At 34.5% G+C, this 25,236-nt stretch overlaps 4 protein-coding genes across 4 annotated transcripts; 2 read left to right on the top strand and 2 right to left on the bottom strand.

The window, feature by feature from the left end:
- Positions 1–6: 6 nt before the first annotated feature.
- On the bottom strand, positions 7–8,830 carry LOC121732137 (sphingomyelin phosphodiesterase 4). The gene is made up of 14 exons (XM_042121950.1): positions 8,727–8,830; positions 8,554–8,606; positions 8,127–8,429; positions 7,694–7,796; positions 7,276–7,492; positions 7,034–7,205; positions 6,655–6,947; positions 6,139–6,322; positions 5,946–6,064; positions 5,620–5,837; positions 5,066–5,196; positions 4,635–4,742; positions 1,112–1,234; positions 7–359 (listed from the first exon to the last, which is right to left on the bottom strand). The coding sequence occupies exons 2-14, from the start codon at positions 8,569–8,571 to the stop codon at positions 33–35; spliced, it is 2,316 nt and encodes a 771-aa protein (XP_041977884.1). The 5' UTR covers positions 8,572–8,606; positions 8,727–8,830; the 3' UTR covers positions 7–32.
- Positions 8,831–9,398: 568 nt separating this feature from the next.
- LOC121732138 (tRNA-dihydrouridine(16/17) synthase [NAD(P)(+)]-like) lies at positions 9,399–13,016 on the top strand. Its single transcript, XM_042121951.1, has 7 exons — positions 9,399–9,702; positions 10,097–10,256; positions 10,424–10,619; positions 10,897–11,145; positions 11,347–11,599; positions 11,687–11,857; positions 12,802–13,016. The coding sequence occupies exons 1-7, from the start codon at positions 9,487–9,489 to the stop codon at positions 12,931–12,933; spliced, it is 1,377 nt and encodes a 458-aa protein (XP_041977885.1). The 5' UTR covers positions 9,399–9,486; the 3' UTR covers positions 12,934–13,016.
- A 293-nt stretch (positions 13,017–13,309) lies between these two features.
- LOC121732139 (palmitoyltransferase ZDHHC11) lies at positions 13,310–14,453 on the top strand. Its single transcript, XM_042121952.1, has one exon. It carries the CDS (start codon positions 13,380–13,382, stop codon positions 14,376–14,378), a length of 999 nt encoding a protein of 332 aa, XP_041977886.1. The 5' UTR covers positions 13,310–13,379; the 3' UTR covers positions 14,379–14,453.
- A 295-nt stretch (positions 14,454–14,748) lies between these two features.
- Positions 14,749–18,138, bottom strand: LOC121732140 (bax inhibitor 1). The gene is made up of 5 exons (XM_042121953.1): positions 17,933–18,138; positions 17,015–17,241; positions 16,631–16,857; positions 15,441–15,611; positions 14,749–15,214 (listed from the first exon to the last, which is right to left on the bottom strand). Exons 1-5 carry the CDS (start codon positions 17,977–17,979, stop codon positions 15,182–15,184), a joined length of 705 nt encoding a protein of 234 aa, XP_041977887.1. The 5' UTR covers positions 17,980–18,138; the 3' UTR covers positions 14,749–15,181.
- Positions 18,139–25,236: the final 7,098 nt, after the last annotated feature.

A 25,236-nucleotide genomic window follows, 5' to 3' on the forward strand; every position in this document is an offset into this window, starting at 1 on the left:
AATGTGAAACATAGAAAACCATTATTATAATATTATTCTTTTATAATTCTTAAAATCCTTAGCGACGCTTTGGACAGTATAATTACAGTCCACAGCATAAAAATCGTGAATATAAAGAACACACCTCCGTAGGAAAATGAGCGAAATAATAAGTAACCAACAACCAGCCACGCTACTAAGGCGTGGGACGCGAGGCGACGTAGCGACAAGCGCGCGGGCAAGGCTTGGCGTACAATACTCTTTTGGTTGTTCGCATCTCGTATGTAAGTATGAACTGTACACGGCTTCTGCAGTATCTCTCTCGAGACATAACCCAGAAAGTCGTTTCTGCTGTACATTCTAGAGAACTCCTCGCCATACTGAAAACAATACAATTAAGTTACTATAGTTTGTGCGTTCTAAGATGATATGGGTGACAGTTTTCATGTTCCTTGCTACGGGTTTTTTTTTATAAGAAAACAAAAAAAAAATCAAAATGTAATAAATTATATTCCATCTACAAAAACAAATGTTTCCTATAATTGTAAATGAATAAAAATGAAAAGATGCTAAATGCTAACTTATTAATAAAAATTATAAATATTAACTGTGAAATCGGAGTATAGAATTATTGTTACGAAAACATTTGAAAAAGGTCATATGCATGAAACGGAACTTATGTCAATAGAGATTGACTCTGTTGAATCGAAATCAAATCGATAAAAAAGGGCAGCTATCTTAAATCGCCGGTACCTCTGAAATGTCAGTACGAAATAGATAATTTCGATTGCAATTCATTTACGAAGTGATTCGATATTTTTAAACTATCGATTAATTTTTGTTAGGTAACTTCCCTACTATTGTCAATTATAATGTGTCACGAATATCATCATAAAACGCACAAACTATAAATAATAAATATAGTTACATATTATATAATACGGCGACGACGATAGACTTGTATTTAAACTTTGGGTTATGTTGGATATTGGATACTAGATAATAACTAGACAATGATGTTGCTACTTTAATGTTTATAGCTGGGAATCGTTTCTGTTCTTTGCGGACATAAAAACTATTTCATATAGTGCAGACAGACTTACGCATTAACAGTATTAAGTATGCAGCTTACCAATTCATTCAGCCTTGTTGATATTTGGTGCATGATTCGTACTAGAATGGTATTCTCGTAGGTCATTATCGGCATTAAGTCTGGATCACCCATATAGTGCACATCACCTTGTTTATTCCGCAACTACAAAAGAAACGATGGATTAAAATAAATTTAATACAGAAAATACTTCACTACATAGTATAAAACAAAGTCGCTATTTTCCCCTCATGTCCTTTTGTTCCCTTAAATCTTTAAAACTACGCAACGGATTTTGTTGCGGTTTTTTATAATAGATAGGGGGGTATAACATTATCATTTATATTGGATCATATCATGATCCAATATATATGATCATTTGATCATATCTGCTTATTACATTATCATATTTCATTGATCCTATTTTACGTGATATGTGGTTTCAATAGCCAATGGAGAGCGCTAACGCTGACAGGTATTGACGTCAGGGTTACTAGATCTCAGAGAATTCGATGTGTCAAAAGACACCGTCATTTTTAATATGGCTTGTTTTTTGTTATTTCAGCAAGATTATCCAAGTATATCATTAGAAAAATAATTACATTACATTATTTGAAACATATTAACGAACAAGAAATTAAAAACTCTTTTTATATTAAATAACTGGCAACACCTATTTCTATGACCGTATTGGATCCAATCTCTCAGCAAATGTCAAAAATCTATGATCAAGGAAGACATGAATCATAAGTCTATATTACATTATCCAATATTATTGACTCAATGAATGATCTCGGATCCAATATCTTAATATCTTTAAACGAGCAATTCTTATATAAACTGAAAAATATGACTCTTCCTGACATCTATTGGCGAATAATGATACTATTTTGTTAGTAACTAATTGTTTTAACGACCAGCAGATGGCGTTATTAAGTAACACGAAGTCAATGAGTGTTTGCTATACCGAGCAAAGCTCGGTCATCCAGGTACTATATGATAATCTAATATCCTCCTAAGTAAAATAACGTTCATTAAATAGTTGAGAAATACTGATATTTTTGGGGTTTCTAATGTGATGTCGTAAATAATTACATTTTAGCAAACGCAGGCTGAACCCTACGAGATTTATCAAAATAATGTATTAAGTATTATACACTATGAAATGGTCTACAGAAATCTCCGCGATGATGTATATCTGTCGCAGGCGGATTGTATATTTAGCCGTATTACATTACGGCTAGCCGTTTTAAAAAACGGCGCCGTTTTGGAATGCGGCGTGTCGACGTTTAGCCGGATTGAATGCGGCTGAATAAAAATCCGCCGAAATGCATTCGGCGCTATACGTTATTCAATACGGCTAGCCGTAATGTAATAAGGCTACAGACAATGACATAAGAAGTGTTTCTCATGTCATTGGCTAGAGACTAGTCGCCTTTTTGACAGTTTTAGTTTCGTAATTCGTTTCTTAACACTCGTGGCGCTGCCCGTGTCACAGATTATTATATGAGAAGTAATTAATTGCGTATGCCATTTAAAAATTTGGTTTGCAAGAAATAACAGCTAATAAATCATTTTGTCAGCATACAAAGATTTTGTTAGCAATAATTAAAATCACGTATTCTGTAAATAATCATGACAATGGTCAGCCATTTAAAGGGGGGCTCGGGGGGCACAGCCCCCCGCCAAAACAAAAACAAACACAATCCAGAAAGTCCAAAAGTAGGTTAGGTTAGGTTAGAACTTAGACCACAACACAGAGGGAGCCGAGCGAGCGTGCTGCGGCAGCAGCCGGTGACCGTCATAAAACAAAACAAAAAAATAAATCCAGAATTTTTTGCTTATTCTCTGAGTGCTTACCAAAATTTAATGAAGGCCACTCATTGCAGCATTGTTTTATTTTGCAATCGTGGTCACCCTATAACTTACGTTATAGGGTGACCACGATTGGTGACACGTACGATGCGGCTAAACGTGGGCCGCCTTATTGAAGAACGTATCGCAATTACAATCCGGCTAAACGTCGACACGCCGCATTACAAAACGGCGCCGTTTTTTAAAACGGCTAGCCGTAATGTAATACGGCTAAATATACAATCTGCCTGCGACATATCTATCTCTTGGATATCTCACAATAAATTTTTTTTGTCATTTACTTTTAACTTCAAATAATAGCTATTTTTCGATTTTAACCAATACGGCAATAATCTTTTTCAATTAAATACTTTAAATGCATTATTAATTTAATATAGATCTATATGGCCCTTTACAGCATATGATTTAGATGAATAATTTCGAAGATATTACAGATTTAAAAATTGCGGGAAGTAGCTTTTGCGGCGGTACCGACCAATGCGGCCCGCATTGGTCGGTACCGCCGCAAATGCGTGGCCCATAAGTAGTAATGAATATAATTATTAAAAACTACTGAATCGATTTTAATCATTTTTTCAGTGAGTGACATAGGCTATATTAATATATTTTTACCCGTGCGAAGCCGGGGCGGGCGAGGGCGAGTCAAAACAGTTGTTAAATATTAATAATATTTAACAACTGTTTTGACTTGTACCAGTCTGGGTATAAGTTAATCTTTGTCTAAACTTTTAACAATAATAATCCTTGTTAAACTCCGATTTTTAATTCAAGATCAAAAAAACTACTACAATATTGCCACTGCAATAAAATATTTGTGCAACAGTATATTCCTTTTTTCTAAAAAACAAGGCTTAGATAATTTAATTATTAATAATTTTAATTTGATGATTTAAATAAGTAACCTGAGTTATTTTATTTTACATAAATACAAAACGCCGTAATAAAATCTTAAACATTCGTAATTTTTGGTAGTATACCCGGTATTTTACTGGTATCACTACAGGTATTCATAACATTTGGTGCAATAATTTACAGGCTAAAGTAACACACTTAATATAATTTAAATATACATGTACCTAATTTACAAAATAGCAGAAAAATTGTGTGTAGCTCGGTTATGGTCGTTATCTTATCGCTGCCATTTTTTTCGGCCATGACACCATGATATTGTTTATCCTGTCATATTATCCTTAGTATTAAAATGATAAAATTATGTCTTATATTATGTTTTACAGCAGCATTTGTCCTATACTGTAAAGTGTAAACTATGTAAGTACGAGAGGGACGAATGCTATTCAAACATAAAAGACGTCCTATTTAGACTAAGATGTAAGAGTGTCATCTGGGTTCTAGTAAAAACCATTAATGTTAATATAAAAGCTTGTATCAATAAGGATTATTTGACAAAAACCTTGTTTAATCATTACGTTGACCAGTAATGCCGATAATAAATAAAGTAACATATTGCAAAAAGGTTGGCGAAACCTGAAATATTCACTTGACAATGACATTTATGTCACTTTGACACCTTTGACAGTGACGTACTGTAGTAGCTTTTTTGATCTTGAATTAAAAATCGGAGTTTAGTTTATGTCATAAATAAATAAAAGTCACAATATTATGAGTTATGACTGTTAGCCAATGATTAACTTCTGGCGCAAGTAGGCCTAAAACTATAACAGTAGCTTACCTTTTGTGTAATATTAAGTGTGAAGTTATTGGAATTAGCAAATGAGGAATGTTCCAATGAAGAATCAACTAAATCAGTCTCAATAGGCAGGAGCGAGTTGTCATTTAACTGAAAAATATCAATGCAAACTGTATAGTCTTAAAAATTTAACTATAAATTTATTATTTGCCGAAATATACACTTATAAAAAAATAATATCCACAGCCGAACATATTATAACCTCCTCCATTTTGGAAATCGGTTAAAAATGTAGTACTGCGTAGTTTCAATGTTTCGTCAATGTGCTCAAATGAGTCTTGAAATCAGTTAAAAAAATTGTGGTGCAATATTTTGTCTGCCAATGGTCGTAAACGGTTTAGGCGTCGAATTGGCTGACTAGTTGAAGACGGCTGCAACATATATTTGAAATAAAATGCATAAAATTTAATTACCCCAAATATAAATGTGTAAAAGTTAACACAATTATTCAAATATAATGGCACTTTCTTCAGTTCTTCTAGCGTGGATTCTTCCTCCAGGCTGTTGCCTATCATTAGCCAATTTTTTATGCTATTCCACATACCTGTGGAATATTATTCAACTGTAATTTTTGTATCCAGAAATTTGTTCGTAAAACAAACTTTATTATAATATAATATCTATGGACGCTTCACACCACGTCAGTCTGGCCCCGTGCTAAGTACCTAAAGGACTTGTGTTACAGGTACCAGACAACGGAAATATATTTAATACTTTTATACTATACATATATTTAAGATTTTTATTATATCATACACATATTTAATACACTTCCAGACCCTTTGACATTGAAAACTTTTTGTTCCGTCGGCGGGATTCGAACCCGCGACCCCCGGCTTGAGCTACCAACGCGCTCACCACTGAGCCACAGAGGTCGTCAAATAATAAAACAACATAAGAAATAACTTTTTTTAGTAGAAAAATAATTATGTGCCTAATTTGATTTTGTATCTTTGAAATCACTTACCATTCCTTCCTTCACTTAACTTCATATTGTATTCTTCGAAATGTTTCTGAGCAGCTTGTCTAGCCGACATTATTCGTTTAACGAACTCTAACGTAAATTGCTTGTTATTTTCACTCCATAATGGCTGGTATTCAAAAGTTGTAGACATGTTTAGTTCTGATATAGCCTGTTTTGCTATCGCGACCCATTTGTGTAATGTTATCCCATTGTAGGTGTAACTGAAAAGTTAGCCAAAATGTTAAACAGGAATTACAAGCATTGTTGAAGAACATGTTTTGTCGAAGTTCATATATGTGAGCTTTTTCTACATATAATTAAATTATTACCTTTGTTCCATACTTAAATTACTAGCACTGTTATCTGGACTTTGGAATCCAGCCACATTATCTGTTATAGCTTTCTCTAAGTTCTGCAATATAGGCGTTAGGTGTGGCTGCGAAAATACCTAAGAACAAATTTAAAATTTAAACTAATAGAAAAAAAATAGTAAGAAAACTATAATCAGCAAATATGTTTTACCTTTCCCAGCCTAAATAACATAACAGCGTTTTTATAAGCAGACAGATCTAATCTTAAAAATCTTGGTAATATCAGCTGTAAGATGCATGTGTAGGTTGGGAAATTTTCCGCAATAAACTGAGCAAAACTGGAGTCAAGTGTTCCTGTATTGGCATCTTCTTGATATGCTTGTGCGGTGGGATACCTTAAACATAATAATAAAATAAATAAATAAACAAAATATCTTTTTATTCAAAATAGGTATCATGAATACACTTTTTGAACGTCAAAGAAAGAACGTAGAAACTAACATTTTAAAATATCTAGTATAGATATTTTAGAATGAAAGAAATGTGTACTCTCAGAGAAAATTATTTGGAAGCAGCTGATAGACCTACGTAGGTCTGTCAATTTGGTTGGGGATCACAACTAAAATTTACTTGACACAACTAGGCCAAAAAAGGCTGTTCCTATTAATAAACATCTTTAAAAATGCCAATATAAAAATAGTTCTTTTGTAGCTGTTGCATAACTTACCTATCTTGTGTTATTGAGTTGTCTGTGTAACGCCAAGGTTGAATGAGACTAAGCCACAATTCCATAACCAGTCTGAATGATGCATCCAGTGGCCATGTTAGGACCAATTGCTTTGTGTAGTGGTAAGCTCGAGAACACATAATCTGCCGAGCATACTTTCTCAATGACAAGGACCGTACTGCAGGATCAGAGTGGTATTTAGCAGAGTAGGAGTGAATGTGTTTCACGAGTACTCTTACAATTCTTACTCTCTCAGGACTGGAGTTCATAACAGGCATACTTCTTTGATACATCTGAAAAAAAAATACATTAAAACATAAGTTGTTTAGATACATCTGTTACAAAATGATCTCATACAATAACTCAAATTTAAACTTACATCAATATTTCTGTTGTTGAACTGTTCTATGCTCATCCATATATCAATGAAAATCTGCAATACCGACTCAGACCTCCAAATTTCATTTCTTGACTGGCTTTGAGGCGATGCATGTTGATTATTTATACCAGATAAATCGGGTAATATAAGCAATGATGGAGAATACAGGGGTCTGGAAAAAAGTACACATGAAATATTAATCTTGTCTCGACTACAGGCTCGGCTGTACAAAAAAAAAGTACCTGCTAGCATTTTGTAGTGGAGGTACAACTGGCACTTTCCCAGTGTAATAGGGAATGTGTGGCAGAACTGGCACATTGGGGTCTGCAGGCAGGAAATGCATCAGATAATCACAAGCTAAAGCAAAGTATACACTGTTCCAATTTTCCCATGATGCTTTATTTTGGTTATTATTGATTAGATACAATGCAAAATTAAAAATGTAATAATCAAATGGATCTGTAAGAAAGTTAAGGAAATAAACTATTTAATCCTTCGATTGTGGATTCTTGGAAATCTATTGTTATATTCTTATGGGGCTTGCCGCTTGATGGGTTAAATGTGCATTTACAGTACACAAATGCACGTCAGTTACACCAGCATTCAATCTTTGTCATCCTAACATCATTATGAAAATATATACTATTATAAAAAGGATACTCAATGCTAATGCAACCACATTCAATGATTGAGAGTCCATAGCTAGCATATCCGCATAAAACTGTGGACATCTTCCTCTCTCTAAAGTCATCTGTAAGTCAATCTGCAACATGGACAATATTTTATTGAAGAGAAAAACAGTAAATATACCTGCCCAAAATGTAGCCCGAAATCTACAAATAATAAAAACTAAGGAATCGTAACTCCCATACTATTGCCGTTTTACATTTGGTTCCTTTTGATCTGTCATGTAACATCAGCCTAGTACCGCTCAAGGTCACCTAGATATTTTAAATGTATTGAAATGTGTACCTAAGGTACACTTTTTTGACACATATTGTGGAGCATGTTTTTTGACGGAGTTACTTTTCCTTAGTTTTTATTATTCGTAGCCCGAAATAATACAATTTTAAGTTATATATAAATTACTTACAGGGAGAATGCTCAGTGGTAGATTAAACTTGACTTGAGGATCTGACAATAGCTTGTAGCACAGACGAAACATAGGCCCTTGAGGTTCCAAAAAACTCAATAAAGCCTCAAAATCATATCTGTTGTTTTCAAAAGTAACATGCCTTAGATTCCAACCATTATTTAAGTTGGTAGAAAATATGTTGTCAACCAATTGTAAGAACAGGGCTTGCAGATCCTTGTGCAGGCCACTTTGGTCTATTAGTCTCGAAAGTCCTAGAATTTTTTCTTGTAAGGGTAAGTTCAAGCATGTGTAAAACTGAGTCTGAAATAAATATATTTTGTGAGATTAATCTTTAATTCTGAACATTGAATAGTTCTTAATTGCCTAATAAAACAGTAATTATTAGTAGGCAATAGAAAAGGAGCAAATGGAAGGACTCACTAACCAGTATATTCTCAGCCATTTCTCCTATGACAATCTCGTTCTGTAGTCTGTTTTCTGAAAATAAATGTGGACTGTTCTCTGTTACGTTGAAGTTGTTAAAGCTATTTTGACGAAGCTTTAAAGTAGTAACTTTAAAAGTTTTAAATACACTTATAAACAGTAGGTACCTCGTACCGGTTTTATCCGAGAATGGTTAGAAGGTTAATAAATATCACTTTTCAATGATCCTATTATGTTGATACTTTATTTTCTGATTTTTAGTTTTAATAAATAACTAATTTTATGGTTATTTTTTAAAACAATAATATTTTCTGGTAAAATAATTTTAAAACTGCAATTTGACCTGACCTGAATATGACATATTTTATGACAGCGTCATATTTTGACATTTGAATTTTTTTTATTTGGCGTTTTCAGAGGTGCACAGATACCTATACATGTCCATATTTTTTCCAATTTTTTGTCCAAATAGCAAGAAAGAGCCTACTGAAAATAAAAAAGCTATAGCAATGACTAATGAGAAGATGAGTAAAAAGTGGATAAAATCGATCTGTTTTTTAGCGAACTAATCGATAAATATTTTATAATATGGTCACACCAGCCGGAAGTACCACATCATGATCAGTTGTTTCTGTAAGTTGTCTGCCTGGCTGTCAAACGGGCTGTCACTTCTCAAAAATGTGTGCGTTCCTCTCATCTCTGACACTGCTGGCCATTGCGATTTGACGAGATTCTATTGGCTACCGAGACGTAACGTCTTGCTGCCCCAATGCTGGCCTATATACTGGGAGTACTGGAACTAGTAAAAGAACGTCATCTTAATGTCACTAATTTCAAAATTGTCAAGCATGATAATTGATAGTGGAGCCCACGTTCATATTTTGCGAAATTTATTGTAGAAAATATTGTTAGAATAAAAATATTTTTCTTAAAAATGGACAGCAGTTGGTTTCAATCTATCGGACGACCTAAATTTGTCGTCGCTCCTATGGTGGATGCCAGCGAGTTGGCCTGGCGATGTTTGTGTCGAAGACATGGTGCTACATTATGTTATACTCCAATGCTGCACAGCAATGTTTTTATAAAAGATCCGAAATACAGAAAAGAGAATTTCACAACATGTGAAGAAGACCGCCCCTTAATTGTACAGGTATAAAACTGTAAATAAGTAGAAAACATAAGCCTTTGCTAAAAAGCTTGGCTGAGGCACTGCCGTGCCCCCAGATATCAACCTAACCATTACTTATAAATCAAAAACGCTAGTTTGATGTACCCCGTGTCACTCTGATCTCATCTAATCTCAAACTCCTCTGAAAATCTACTTTTAGAAGCTTCTAGCCCACCAAAACATCCTTAATATCTTTGAAAAATATAACCTTATTGTAATGTTTATCCTCCTGCACAGTAAGGTAAAAATCTTTCAAAGATATATTTACATTTCACTAAAAAAGGCTTAATAATCTATAAGTAAAACTGCACAGACAGGAATACAAGTAGTATCTTATAATTACAAAATAATAATTACTGAATATACATGTTTATAGTTTTGCGGCAATGATCCTAAAGTTATGGCTGCAGCTGCAAAGTTAGTGGAGAAACATTGTGATGCTATTGACATTAACCTTGGGTGTCCACAGCAAATTGCTAAAAGAGGAAGATATGGTTCATTCTTGCAAGATGAATGGGATCTACTAAAGCAAATAGGTACTTAATAAAACTTTCAATTGTACTAAATTCTGAGTTTTCTATTAATACCTTGATTGTGGGAATAACAGACACAATAGATTTCCAAATGTTATGCGACATCCGGATGCTGCTTGGGGATTGATGGGTAAACAGTCCTTATTCTTCATATTTATATTTTTTTGCAGTCACCACAATGTCTAATGCAGTATCAATTCCAATAACTTGTAAAGTTAGAATATTTGAAAGTATCGATAAGTCAATTCAGTATGCTAAAATGTTGCAAGATGCAGGGTGTAAATTGTTAACTGTGCACGGTAGAACAAGAGAACAGAAGGGACCACTCACAGGTATTGCTAGTTGGAAACATATCAAAGCCATTAGGTTAGTGAAATAAAATAACATTAGTGAGAGTGGTATTCTACTGATTAAATAAATTGGATCAAGGATAGGTCCATTCTTTATTTCCTTTTCCTAATAATTTGATGAAAATCATTTAATGTTTTTGATTATTTTCTCTTTCTTCTGTCCTGGACTTAGATCCCATTTTGATCAGTGGTATACCTCTTAAAAAATGTGAATGACACTAATACCCTTCCAAAATATATGATTCAAGGCTTTTTTTGCATGTTTTTGAATATAATATATTTCTGCCTTTCAGGGAAGCAGTAAGTGTTCCAATGTTTGCAAATGGAAATATTCAATGCCTGGAGGATGTGTACAGGTGTATAGATTACACTAAAGTAGATGGTGTGATGTCAGCAGAAGGGAATCTTACAAATCCAGCCATTTTTGCTGGAGTCAATCCTGTCTCATGGGACATTGCCTTAGAATATATGGATCTTGTGGACAAATATCCTTGTCCTATGTCATACATAAGAGGCCACTTGTTTAAAATATTCCATAAAGTGTAAGTAAAGTCAGTTATGTTATCTGTGTTTGCTTGTAACAGTATTTTAATATTTTGGATCTACTTGTTAATTTTTACAATTTTGATACAAAAAAGATATATTCCTTGAAACCATGTCTATATTATTTTTTGTTTAGTTTTGGCATTTGTGTTGCTTTTAATATGCTGTTACTTAGTTTGAAAGTAAATATTTTTTTCTAGTTTCACTATTCCAAGTAATAATGAGGAGAGGGAAATATTGGCTACTGCTACATGCATAGACAATTTTAGAGAGGTTTGCCATAGAATAAGGAACAAGTACTTGCCATATCATGAAGGGACATTACAGTTTCAAGATACAGAAGATATATTGAGGCAAGGGTATAACCTAATTCTACCTCCATGGATTTGTCAACCTTATGTCAGAATATCCCCTGAAGAGCACATTCAGAAGATGGATGTTTGTAGACAGAAGGTATACTAAATTATTTTGCATGCACAGAATTTCATACTTATGTAATTTTATTATAAAGTTTTGTGTAATTTTTTTATCTTGACATAGGATGGCTGTGATAAGAAAAGAGAACACGAGGACTCGGAAGGTAATCCCATATCTAGAAAAAAAATGAAAAAGCTGAGAAGAATAATGAGGAGACCTATCAAACCAGATGGAGAACACCAGGCTGGGAGGACGGGTGAACTGTGTCATAATAATAGCTGCTGTAATCCACTTGTAAGTGTTTTTTAATAACTTTGCCCTGACCTTAAGGTGAGACCGCTGTAGACGAAACGACACTACACAACGCGACACGTCATAGGCATTAAATAACATATTTTTAAATTCAAATTCTTTATTATACATACAATAATATACAATAGTATAAAAACTAGGTAGCGTACATCACGTCATGCTAAGTAAAAACTCGCGTTATGGCAATCAGACAACGGATGCACGCCGAACAATTTTATCCTAATATATATTATTTACACATTCACACACACAATCACACCACACCTTATCACGTAAAGTCTCTTTCGGCGACGTGATTCGCGCTTCGCCCGGGAGCCTCCCCCGGAATCTCCGGTAAACTACACCGGCGGGCCAGAACTCCTCCACCTCGAAGATGGATAAAACTTGAGTCGGCACTCTCACCACAAAGGATATATTATATCGTACGAGCTAAGCCGCATTACGCGTCAGAGGAGCTACGCGATAAAAAACGTCTGTTCTATGAAAATTGAAGTGTCGTTTTGTTTGACGACCTCTGTGGCTCAGTGGTGAGCGCGTTGGTAGCTCAAGCCGGGGGTCGCGGGTTCGAATCCCGCCGACGGAACAAAAAGTTTTCAATGTTCCCGGGTCTGGATGTGTATTAAATATGTGTATGATATAATAAAAATCTTAAATATATGTATACCTAGTATAAAAGTATTAAATATATTTTCGTTGTCTGGTACCTGTAACACAAGTCCTTTAGGTACTTAGCACGGGGCCAGACTGACGTGGTGTGAAGCGTCCATAGATAGATAGATAGAATTGAAGTGTCGTGATGTGTCGCTCCACTGCAGTGTAGCGTCACCTAGTGTGGTCCTTCCTTTAAACGTAGATTTTTCTTTTTCCAGTTTATTCTCGTCCTTTCCATACCTACAAGTATAAAATATTGCATTGAAAATTTTCAGGGAGGGAAGTGCGTTTATCAACTGTGTAAGAAATGCTGTCGAAATAAATGTTTCCAAGAGGAACTGGACTGCATGGGGCACAGGATACTCGTGCACACGCGACGTGAGATGGCCAGGAAGCATGCTTCATAAACATAAAACAACAATGGTTTGTCATTCTTCATTGAAGCCATGATTTGTTCAGTACAATTTAATATATTTCATGTAAATATGAACTTACTTTATGAAAAGTAAATAATGTAAATACAGTATGTTAATTTTTTACATCTGTAAATTAAATTATTTTATTACATGTTAATTTTTTTTCTGTCCATACCCCATTGATGCCTACAAACACAATTAAGCACATTTATGTTTGGGTTAATTTGTTAAAAGTACTCAACTGAATCAATAATGTATTATTGATTACATTCCATCTACACCCTACCCCATTAACTCTTACTATTTCTATGAAATATAAAATCGATATTTTGTCGTCGACCTACTTCTATTCGATTGCGCGCGCAAATTTCCGTACAAATAGTGCCTTATAGTTTCTAAAAATAACAAAATATCTTTTTTATTATTAATCGCTTCAAATGCACAAATGTTGCGGCACAAATCAAAGAAAAATACCCCAACGGCGGGTGAACGGTCTGCAGCTTCCCCTGAACTGGTACCAGGTGGTCTGTTGGCTCGTCATCGTAGCCACGGCGATCGTAAACTTCGTCGTCCTTATTAACATACAATTTTACGAGCTACGATTGGCATCCTTCGTGATTTACGCCGTTTTGTATTCGTGTCACTTGATATCGCACGTGGCTGCGCTGCTGCTGGATCCGGCCGAGGAGGATCTCCGAAAAATGGAATTGAACACCATCCCCGAGTTCGACCGCTCCGTCCACGCCCACGTCATAGAAAACGGAAGGTGCCACCTGTGCAACATAAACACTAGCAACAAGAAGACTAAACACTGCGGCCTCTGTAATAAATGTGTCTACCACTTCGATCACCACTGTAAATGGCTAAACAACTGCGTGGGGAGAAGAAATTATACGGCGTTCGTGATATGCGTCGCTTCGGCTCTTCTGCTGTCGATCTATACTACCTCATTATGTATAATAGATGTTATATTTTTCCTCACTAACATGGGTCACCTGAGCAAATACGTACAGAACTACATCGCATGCCCGATGATACCTAAGTTTCTTATTACCAAATACTGTCCGAGATCAGTAGCGTTCCTAACTTTTTTAATATTGCTAGGCTTGTGCGGTTTTGTGATCGCGTGTGCTCTGCTGCATTTGCTGTGTTTTCATATTTACATAGCGGTTTTAGGAGTTTCGACGTACGAATATATCGTCCAAAACAGTAATCAAGACGCGCAGCACAAGTGTAATATGGGAAAGTTTTATTTTATTAAGAAAAAAAGCAAGGAGCCGGCCAGTAGCGGCCCCAATGAGAACGTATCTGTGATAGATTCCGGTGTTAGCAACTTGATAAGTATCTTGATCAATAAGGAAATCGTCAAAGCCAAGAACAAGTACGGACCAGACCGTAACAAAATTTACCCCGGCGACGAAAACATTATAAGCTAACAAACCTGAGCCATGTTAAATGATTGAGACCAAAGTTTTTTTTAAATATTTTTTGCAATATATGTGTAATTTATATAACGAGACTCTTTTTATTTCACTTTATCTCTAGTATTTACGAAAAAAAGAGCGCATATTGTTATTTTTGAAATAAATAACACAGACATTAAGTGCAGTGCAAGTGGGCTTTCATATGTGGGTGGGAACTGGGATAGCAGTTGCTCATACAATACTTTTTATCTATAGTAGAGATAAGATAAGCCTTTATTCACAACAATTATTTTACATTTACATAATTACACAAAAGAAAATACATAATTAGTAAATAACCAAAAACATTATATTATCACAGGTTAAAATGAAACAAAAAACAATCGTTTATAAAATAATATTTATTTATTGAAAAGAATACAATAGATAGTTCATATTAGGTAAATGTACAGAGATATTACATTAATAATTACTCTCAAAATAACTGCCTAAAACCAAACAAACTCCCAACACTTTATGCATATGAAGATTGACATTAAAAATTTCTCCTTTCTCAACCTAAAAATCTACTCCAAATAAAATAACTGAGCACCTTGCGCCAAATTAATTCCTTATGAGAAATAAATGTCTTAAATTTTAGTAGACAAAAAAGTAATGTAAATATTGCTTTAAATAAAATGATTCAACAGTGACACATCAATAATTATTCTACTCAAAAACAAATGTGCATAGTAATGGTGATATTGGCATTGAAAGATCCCAAGGAGCAAAGTGCACAGTTACTTTGGAATGAGTTACCTAACAATGAAATACATTTAGTCCCGCCTGCGGCGACGATTCTGTTCCTCCTGAAATTAAAACAAATAGATTAGACTTTCTAATGTATAATGATTATACCAGGAAAAATACAAGTCAACTATAAACTCGTGTTATGCAGATTTTTGATAGAGCAGAAAGACTTGTTTGTTTGCATTTTATGATCTTAAAACTGTTCAACCGAATTTCAGGATAGCATCTATTCCATCTATCCAGACAACAATTAATATATTTAAACTTATAATATTTTACACATACCTTCTGTGTTAATATGATGAGCAGTCTTCTGAAAATTCCAATGAAGTCAATGAACAATTCCAAAGCATGTTGAACAAAGTCCTTGCTGCCCATCCTGCGTTTCTCAATGATGAGTTGTGTGTCGAAGAGAACAAAGCCGCACATCAGCATAAGTCCAAGGTAGAGGTGGGCCTAAAAATAAAGTTATACTCTACAATCTACATACTTCACTAGCTAACAATCAGTTGATATAATATTGAAAGGTCCACTTTTAGTCAACTACTAGGTAAAAGTTATGTAATTGTTATAAGTAGGGCCCGGATTTATATGTAAATACCATCGACATAAGAAGCTATATGGATACGAAATGACCACGATAGAGACGCCTCCCTTCAAAATTTGTAAACTAAAAATGGCGGATTTTACTAGAGATGTCATTGAATAATAAAATAATAATAGCTCCCACACCGGTTTCGGTGACGGTGGCCGGTTTCATTGAAACCAGGCCAGCTACGCTTACTTAATTACTCCTAATTTTTATAGTGTTCAAGTGTGTGCGCAGTACACAAGAGCACTCTCTATTCCTTTACTCTCATAACTCAGTGGGACGACCGACACGACTGGCGAGAGATCAGGCGCAGGACCGACTTTTTACATGCCCATCCGACGCATGGATCATCTTACTTGTCAGACAATCAGGTGATCAGCCTGCATTGTCCTAACCAAACTTGGAAATAACATGTTTCCAACGCGGGAATCGAACCCACGACCTCCGAGTCAAGAGCCGCGCTCTATACCACTAGACCACGGAGGGGGGGAAATAAAATAAATAGTAAAGGCAAAGACCTAATAGGTCTTTGAATACAAAATTTTTGGACTAGAATGGCGGATTTTACTAGAGACGTCACTGAATAAAAAAACTTCATATTGATATCAATATTTTTTTATTATTCAGTGACATCTCTAGTAAAATCCGCCATTTTTAGTTTACAAATTTTGAAGGCAGGCGTCTTTTGTGATCATTTTGTGTCCATATAGCTTCTTATGTCGATGGTATTTACATATAAATCTGGGCCTTAGTTATAAGCATTATTTTTCATTTATAAATACCATAGTACGAAGTTTAAAACACATTAATGGCCATCTTGAGATAAGACTTTTGAAATAATATATATTTAAAAAAATGTGAATAAACATGGTAAAAAAATTACCTGGTATAAGAAGTGTGACTGCATGAAGATGTTGACGAGTGTCATCAGCGACATTGATGTGAACAATGTCATCAGGGTTCCACCAAGGAACAGCCAAGATCCCCTCTCAGCCAGCATGGCCGCAATGGAGAAGCAGACAAACACCAGTGTAGTTCCCAGGATGGCCGTTACAATGATAGATGGATCAATAATGCTAACATACTCCATGAGAGGACCCAAACCCATGCCTGAAAAATAAAAAAATAATATTATAGCTGAGTCTTATTACATTAAAAGCTGTCCAGTAGTTTAAAAGCCTCAATGCAAAAAAAATCCTCTTTACTGCACAATAACAACATTATGCTATTATAATCAAAGCAGGCCAGTAATTATTAATTTAGTTACCTGATGTTAGACCGAAGCCTAGTAAGTATCCAAGACGAAGGCCTGTGTTTTTTCCATTGTCGGGAGTGGCTATCAGCATTAACATCAGACCAGCCCCAATGATTGTGGAAAGCAGGCCTGCCTGAAACCTTGTGTACATGTCAACATACACACCAGCAGATGCCGCTCCGCATGTCATCATGAGGGTGGCATAGACATTTTTGAGATGTTGCCGAACCGGTGGTTCTCTGAAAAAGAAAAATTAAGTATTTAAGAAATGACAAGAAGTCGTTTTCTTGAAACCACTACAGTACAAAAATTATTCAGGAAATGTACACAGTAATGTTGGTACAAGTAAATCCTCTTATATTATGAAGTCTTAACAATAACTCAAATATTGCATCATTCTTGGTTACAACTTACAAGTAAAGAATAGGTTATGGAAATCATGATAAAAACTTAGACAGGTTTTATTATGGCCATGAATAAATGCAATGCTTTAATATTTTTGTCCATATTATAATTTCGTTCTCACAGGTTTAAAAGAAATTCAACAAGTGTACTTTTTATTTAGCCAAATACACAATATTATCATTGTTCTTGTAGTTTCTAGGGAGTATTAGTTCATAATAAAAATAAGTTATAGATACTTTGTTACATACAAGTACTGCTCCAAAGCCCTTAGGGCTTATAAATAATTATAAGGACTTTTCTATTAATATGTTTTATTATTAAAAATAACAAACAAACAAGGACGATGATGATCATTGTCGTATTACGTGCTGTGGAAACTTGTGACGTAAATGTTCTAGAAAAACAAGATTCTTCTGGAAACATCTCACTAAAACAAACCTGATATTTTTATATTAATATGTTTTTAGTGTCTACGAAAAGATATATTAAAACAAAAGTATGGACCTAAATAGTATTTTTACTTACAAACGATTTTGAAAGCTGTTGATAAACGTTTGTAGATTTGGAGTCATGTCGAGTGCTCTTCTGTTCTTTCCAAGTTACAGGAAAACAAATACTGTTTATAGATAATAAAAAAACTGTTCACAAGATTTATTTTCTAAATAATTCACAGTTCACAGCAATGATGCAATAATTGTTCTCACTTCTTGTGCTCCAGGGTGTACAACAAATATATACTAGTAATCTGTGGTGTACAATCTTAGAATGTTTGACACGGTAACATAAGAATTTTTAACCTCCAAAATAAAGAAGACCAGCCAAGTACCCAATTATTGTATGAAATGCTTACTTTTTAATTTGGTAGGATAATAATAGTTAATAACTCCGTCGCAAAATAAGAGATGGCGCTTGTAAAGCTTTCGCATCAGATTTTATCATAAATTGTACTAGATGTCACTACTGAGTTATTTGTAACTAAAATACTTAAGTAAATATAAAAAATTTGAGAATCTTTTATGAAAATATTATTTTAAAATAAAATATTTTCAATAAAAGGTACTGTGTTGTATTTTTGTAACATAACAGCTATAATATTATTTTTTCCTTCTGGTAACATCGATAAAAAATATCCCAACAAAGATGTCAAAGTCAATCAAACTTTTTGCTTTCGAGTGTGGTGCTAAAGAAGCATGTAAAACAGTGTTCTCTACAATTTTTCGAGTTAGGCTCGGACATTGTTGTTCGCCTGTCTTTCTTGCAAAAATTAGGGTCAGGGATAGTTCCCTTTGTGAGTGTGGGCTAGACGAAGGTACCTTGGATCATATATTTTTCTCTTGTCCTAATACCCATTGTTCCCTATATGATCTTCTCCCCGCAACCATTCTCCGTCCTATCAATTTTAAATTTGTGTTATGTTTTGTAAATACGTCATTTACTAAAGTGTTATGTACATTTATTGATATTAATAAAATAAAATTGTAATTAGTTAGTAGTTACTAACCCTAAATGTTTGTGTTTTAGGTTCTCTCAACAGACTCATTTTATAAAAGTAGTTCAACGATTAGACCTTCTTCAACACAGAGTCTTTGCCACTCACTCTGATATTGGCAACTCCCCAAGGAGCCATTATTAAAAAGAAGAAGAGTGTGGTGCTATCTGTCATAGATATGCGTCTACGCTTTTTTCTTGCGGCTTACGAATTACGGAGAAATTTGTTTGTTTCTGTGCATATGTCCGTCGAGTAGAGCCTCCGTTCCTCCGGTTTGTGTGTTTGTAAATTGTAAGTGCTGTGAGATTGCTCCTGTGCAAGAACTGAGATAGGACTCTTTGTACTTTGTAGAAGTGTTGTGTTCCTTTAAAATGTTTTGAAATTAAATAATGTTCTTGTAATAAATAAAATTTATAAAATTCTGTTGTTTTATTTTAATTTTAAATGTACATCTAATATTCTATAAATATTTAGGTACCTATAGTTATAATACTAGAATCCATAGTACCGCAATAAAGCGCCATCTGTAACTTTACGACGGTACTAGACCGAGCGAAAGTTACAGATGGCACTTTATTGCGGTTTCCACAAAATAAAGAGAGTAAGGTCTCTATTCCAGTATATAATAAAGTACTCTGTGTTGTGCTCACTTCTCAATAAAATCAGTAAAACTGTCGACCAATAAACGGAAACCAAATATCATGAATTGATGACAGTGTGTTTTTTTTTTCATTCAATGTAAAGTGCAAACATTTTAAATTACTCTTATTTTATGGTGGCACTTCACACGACTTTTTGTATAAATTTGCGAGCGTGTTTGACCATTTGATGTATTCGCCAAACAATCACTGTACGTAGCAGTTATTATCTCGAGCTGTCAAACGAAACCGAAATTGGTTTCATCTGTGTGTAAAAATATGTGAGATTAAATCATACTTCATAGATTGAGGAATATAGGTAGATGGATTCTTAGCTCGCCAGCGCGTGGCCATTTTATGCTTGTGTGCTATTGCCATAGTGTGCGTGTAGGGATGGGCGTATATCTGCTTGTATATCGATAAAAATATAAAATTACATTACAGCTATCGACCAATAGTCGACCATAATTATATGTTATAGATTTTTATCACGTTATAGATTTTTAGGACATCAAAAAAGGAGGTTATCAATTCGACCCGCATGTTCAAAAGTATATGATAAATGAAAATACTTTTATATACATAAAATATTTAAGTATACCTATAATTACACAAATTGTTAAAAATATACATAATATGTATACTCCATAAGTCACGAAGGCTTGTCCGGAGTGTAATATCAATAAAATCAACAGTTTTTATAAGAAAACAACAGAAAAACAAAAATACTTTATTATACTTAATTACTATTAAACAACAATTTTGTAAAATTACAATTATTATGTGTTATCGAAGAAATAAAGACGTTAATACTCGTGATGGGACACATAATAATATAATGTGAGATGTCCACTGTCCCAACACCAGTGTCCGATCTTTCAGTCAATAAAATATGCCATACATCATAACATGTAAGGATCGGACACCGGTGTTAGGACACATTGTATAATATTACACAGTACACACATATTAAAAGAAATTAAATGAAAATGAAAAATATTCAAACATAAGGTTTTATTGAATATGTTCTTAGTCGCAGCTTTTGAAGTAAATATAATATTAACTTCCATATAGGTTCTCAATCGCCGTCATCATCTCATTGGCCTCTTCTTTAGGAGCATTTCTTACTAATAAGAAAAATACGTAATACTCACACGTAGAGCTACACAAATTCATAGGTACTCTAAGTACACGAGGCACTACTAAGAACCTATGGTTTCATCCATCAGAAAGTAAAGAGGCCCATAGTGAATGATTATTTATTTATGGTGTTGCAGGCCTGCAATGCAGCGGGGCTAAAATGGTCACATTTAGCAATTCCTCTCAATCTATTCAGCAAATGAATTGTCAAAACTGTCAAACTGACAAACGTCAAATTAGTACGAAATCGAATTACTAGATATGAATTGCAAGCAGACTTGCATTTTGCGATTTTAAAAGAAGGAATCATAACATTATTATTATTATTATTTGTGTAACCACACTAGCAGCATTAAGCTGATGCGTGTGTGTCAAATCGTTTGAAGATTTCATCTCCCAATTGGTCCAGTTTGTTTTTAAAGCAGTTCACAGAGGTTGCCATTACAACACTTTCAGGAAGTCTGTTTCAGACCACTTCCACTCGGTTAGGTAAAAAGTGCCTTTTAGGTAACTTCTTGCTGGGATTTTGGCATAATTTTAAAGGATGTCCTCTTAGGTGCTTATTCGTATTCAGGGTGTAAAGTTCTCGGAGACGAGGCACATCATAAATTTCGTGCAGTATCTTATAAGTCTCGATGAGACTTCCCCTCTGTCGACTCTGTTCGAGTGTGGTAATGCCAAGAATTTCGAGTCGCTGTTCGTAAGACTTATTGCGTAATGTGTTTACCATTTTTGTAGCTTTTCTCTGTACGTTTTCAAGTAACTAGACTTCTTTTTTAAAATAAGGATCCCATATTACATACGCATATTCTAAAAGTGGTCTAACATAAGCCTTGTACAAATTGAAGGAATGTTTTAGGTGCCAGACACTTAAACGCTTTACGAATGACATAGAGGATGGAGTTTGTTTTCTTGACAATATTCATTATATGCATTTCCCATTTCAGATCCGAAGTTATTGTTATGCCTTGGTCTTTTTGGGACTCGACATGCATCAATTGTTTAGGTCCAAGGTAATAGTTTCTACGGGGGTTGCTCTTTCCAATGTGTAACACTGTGCATTTTTCAACATTAAGGGTTAATAGCCATTCTTGGGCCAACTTGTATATAGCATTCAGATCGTTTTGGATATGGTGATAATGGCTACATGGATTTCCGAAAAATTTTGTATCATCAGCGAACAAGGAGAAAGGCTGTACAACTCTGTACAAGAACGCTTTTCAGGTCAGTTAAGTACAATATGAAGAGTATTGGTTCAAGAACGGATCCCTGTGGGACACCACTGAGTACTTTCCTAGTTTTAGATAAGGCTTCACTTTTTTAAGGATTTCCTTCGTCGAGGTTTTTTGTCCACTCATTCAGGCATCTCAGTAGGTTTGTAGATACTGATCGACCTGGTACGAATCCATGCTGTTCTTCCAATATAATGTGCTCCTTTGTTAAGAAGTTTCTTATTTCGTTGGCAATCACTTTTTCCATTGTTTTGCACAATACACTTGTTAGACTTATTGGTCTGTAGTTAGATGGATCAAGTTTGCTTCCTTTTTTGTATATGGGAACGACAGTAGCTATTTTCCAGTTTGCTGGTAGTGCTCCATCCTCTAGCGATTTTTTCATCAACCTAGTAATGTTCCTTACTAGAGATTTTGAGCACCTTTTTAATACTATTGATGGTAAGTCGTCTGGTCCAGTGGCTGTGGTGTCATCAAAACTAAGTAGAGCCCGTTATACCCTATCTGTTGTAATATCGATATCATCTATAGAGTTTATTACCCTGTGGTGACTAATATTTGGCAATTGTCCATTAGGTTCTTTGACAAATGATTGTTCGAATTGATCAGCAAATGCTTCAGATATCTGATTAGTGGTAGTAACAATTTCATTTGTTTTATTTTTGATAATGTTAGGTATGCAAATTTTGGAATTAAGCTGTTTTCTAATGTAGTTTTAGAATGTTTTAGAACCGCTATCTATTACTGATGACTCGAAGGCTGCTCTTCTAACTCTACTTATTTATTTTTATTATTTACTTTTCTATACTGTTTATATGCAATATCATTTGGATTTGTTCTATATATATTCCATAGTTGTTTCTTTTTCTTAATCAACTCTAGTATTTCCTTGTTTATCCAGGGTTTGTTTTTAATCTTTTCATTTTTGTATTTTATTGGAGTGTACATAGATATTGCAGACTGCACCTGATTTTTTAAAGAAAGCCACATATTATTAATACTACTATCTGTCTCAACCAAGTATTCCTCAACAGTTTTACTTATCGCATCAAAGTTAGCTTTAAAATAATTGTATTGCGGTTTTATATCAGACACGTTCTTAGTAATATTTACTTGAATTGTAGCTGTTAATACAAGGTGATCACTTTTACCGATTGGTGGGTGATATTCAATGTCGCATAATAAACTTTCTTCATTACAAAGGATAAGATCCAGCAATGACTCTTCTTGGTTTCTTTTTCTTGTAATTTGCGTTACTAGTTGGTGGAGGTTGCTGGTCTGTATATACATGCTAACAAAAAATTTAATCCTCCATATTGGATTTCAAGCCCCCTCTACACTGTCGTTATGATAAATGTTATTTGTTTTAGATATTAGAGCAAAACCATTTACTTCGTTTGCGACATATATTACAACACCACCTCCTCTTCTGTCGTCTCTGTCTAAGCGGTATAGAGTGTACCTAGATATATTTATAAGACTATTATTACATTAAGAATTTAGGTGGGATTCCGTTATAAGAATAAATGCAGGTTTATGGATATTGACTTCAAGAAGGAAAAGATCAAATTTTGCCGTTAACGATGCCAGGTTCGTGTAAAGTATGCGCAATTCTGAAATATGACTTTGAATCTGGTAGTCCATGTAAGATAATATTACGACTACGGTTCTAGCGATCTTCAATCTCATTAATTACTGCATCCAAGTTCACAGCACAAGCCCCCTGTTCTTTCAATCCTTGGACCTGATGCTGAAGTTCAGTAACGAGCTTTCGCAGCTGGGGAATTTGCCTTAGACCTTCCTCACATTCTTCGCACAGGTACGACAGTTTTGGGTTCTGAAGACCAATTACACGCATTTCGGTTGCAGACAAACCAGAGCACTTGACACATATTACCCTGTTACAACCCTTGCATAATATTTTTGATCCTTTATCTTGGACTTGGATATTACATTTAAAGCAAGCCATATTTTGTAAAAAGGCTAGATGACTAATTTTTTTTCTTATTGGTAATTGAAAGACCCTTAAAAAATAGAAACATCGCTGAAAGAATGACTCTGATAGCTTAAAAATTCACCAAGATATGACAATTCAAACATCTCATAAAATAGACCTGCCCGAAATGCTCCATACAAAGTGCTACGAAAGACTGACGTCACTCTTTCGTAGTTTGTATGCATCGGGAGACAACTTTGTTCGATAGGTATATCAAATATTGCGTTTATGAAAGTGGTTTCAAAACAAAAGTTGTTTTTAATTGCATAAGTTATCGATTGGTATACAAATATTAAGAAATTTAATTGAAAAAAAAATCGACTTGATTATCTAACTTTGAAGGCGCATAACAAAAAAAAATAAAAATGATATCGAGCTGTAATTTTGGGAACACTTATTTTTCACCGTGATTTCTTTATTTTATTAACAAAATTCGCTAATCTTTGACCTTTGACACCCATATTGCAGAAGTGCTTTAAAAATAACTACATTCCCCTATCTTAGATGAGCCGCCATTTTGGATGTAGAATGACATTACATTCGTTTCCAAGTTACTCTCAATGAGCCCTTTCATTTGATACCCATATTGCAGAAGTGCATTAAAAATAACTATACCTCTATCTTGGATGAGCCGCCATATTGGATGTAGTATGACATTACATTCGTTTTCGAGTTACTCTTGAAAAGCCCTTTCATGTAATATCCATATTGTAGAACTGCATAGAAAATAACTATTTCGCCATCTTGGATGGTCGGCCATATTGAATTTAGAGTGATATCACATACAATATCATGTATTGTCATCCAAACTAAACGTGCCTGCAAAATTTCAGGTTGATCGGTTAAATATATCTACTCCAAAATTGAGTTCCAAGATTTCACCCGAACATACATACTTACATACATACAGAGCAAGTTAAATAAAAGCTTTTAATAATAAAAAAAGGGCTCCACGAACTAAACATTTTTTACGAAAATTATTTAAACATTTTTTAATATACAATGAGGATGGAAGTTCGAGAAAATTTCGTTAGTTAACATTTGTCCAATTTGTTGAAAAATTAACTTTAAGTTAAATTTCCAACGGGAGAAAATTCTTTGAAGTATTCGGAATGCACCATAAGTTTCTTCAATATTTAAATTAATATTTAATACCTTAAAAAAATAATCAGTGTGACGTGTGCGGTTTTGAAACCGCGCGCGCTACCTAAAAATGCCGCGCGGAAGCCTATTACGGCCGTTAAATTACGGCATACGGGCCGGTACACAAAAACACGATACGATGCCGTGCCGTATATCGTGGCACGTCACGATGTCGCGTCGTAGATTTTCAC

Source organism: Aricia agestis, chromosome 11 (genome assembly GCF_905147365.1).
Source record: "Aricia agestis chromosome 11, ilAriAges1.1, whole genome shotgun sequence".
In the NCBI taxonomy this organism is placed as follows: Eukaryota; Metazoa; Arthropoda; class Insecta; order Lepidoptera; family Lycaenidae; genus Aricia; species Aricia agestis.

Bases quoted from the DNA above. Each gene is read 5' to 3' on its own strand.
- LOC121732137 (XM_042121950.1), bottom strand. The intron at 6,323-6,654 runs GTAAGTTATGCA...ATTATGTTTAAG, and splicing joins AACTCAATAACACAAGATAG to GTATCCCACCGCACAAGCAT. The intron at 360-1,111 runs GTAAGCTGCATA...TATTGTTTTCAG, and splicing joins CAACAAGGCTGAATGAATTG to TATGGCGAGGAGTTCTCTAG.
- LOC121732138 (XM_042121951.1), top strand. From the start codon at position 9,487: ATGGACAGCAGTTGGTTTCAATCTATCGGACGACCTAAATTTGTCGTC. The intron at 9,703-10,096 runs GTATAAAACTGT...ACATGTTTATAG, and splicing joins ACCGCCCCTTAATTGTACAG to TTTTGCGGCAATGATCCTAA. The intron at 11,600-11,686 runs GTATACTAAATT...ATCTTGACATAG, and splicing joins TGGATGTTTGTAGACAGAAG to GATGGCTGTGATAAGAAAAG.
- LOC121732139 (XM_042121952.1), top strand. From the start codon at position 13,380: ATGCACAAATGTTGCGGCACAAATCAAAGAAAAATACCCCAACGGCGG.
- LOC121732140 (XM_042121953.1), bottom strand. From the start codon at position 17,979: ATGACTCCAAATCTACAAACGTTTATCAACAGCTTTCAAAATCGTTT. The intron at 16,858-17,014 runs GTAACTAAATTA...TTTATTTTTCAG, and splicing joins AGGCTTCGGTCTAACATCAG to GCATGGGTTTGGGTCCTCTC. The intron at 15,612-16,630 runs GTAATTTTTTTA...CTTTATTTTTAG, and splicing joins AGTCACACTTCTTATACCAG to GCCCACCTCTACCTTGGACT.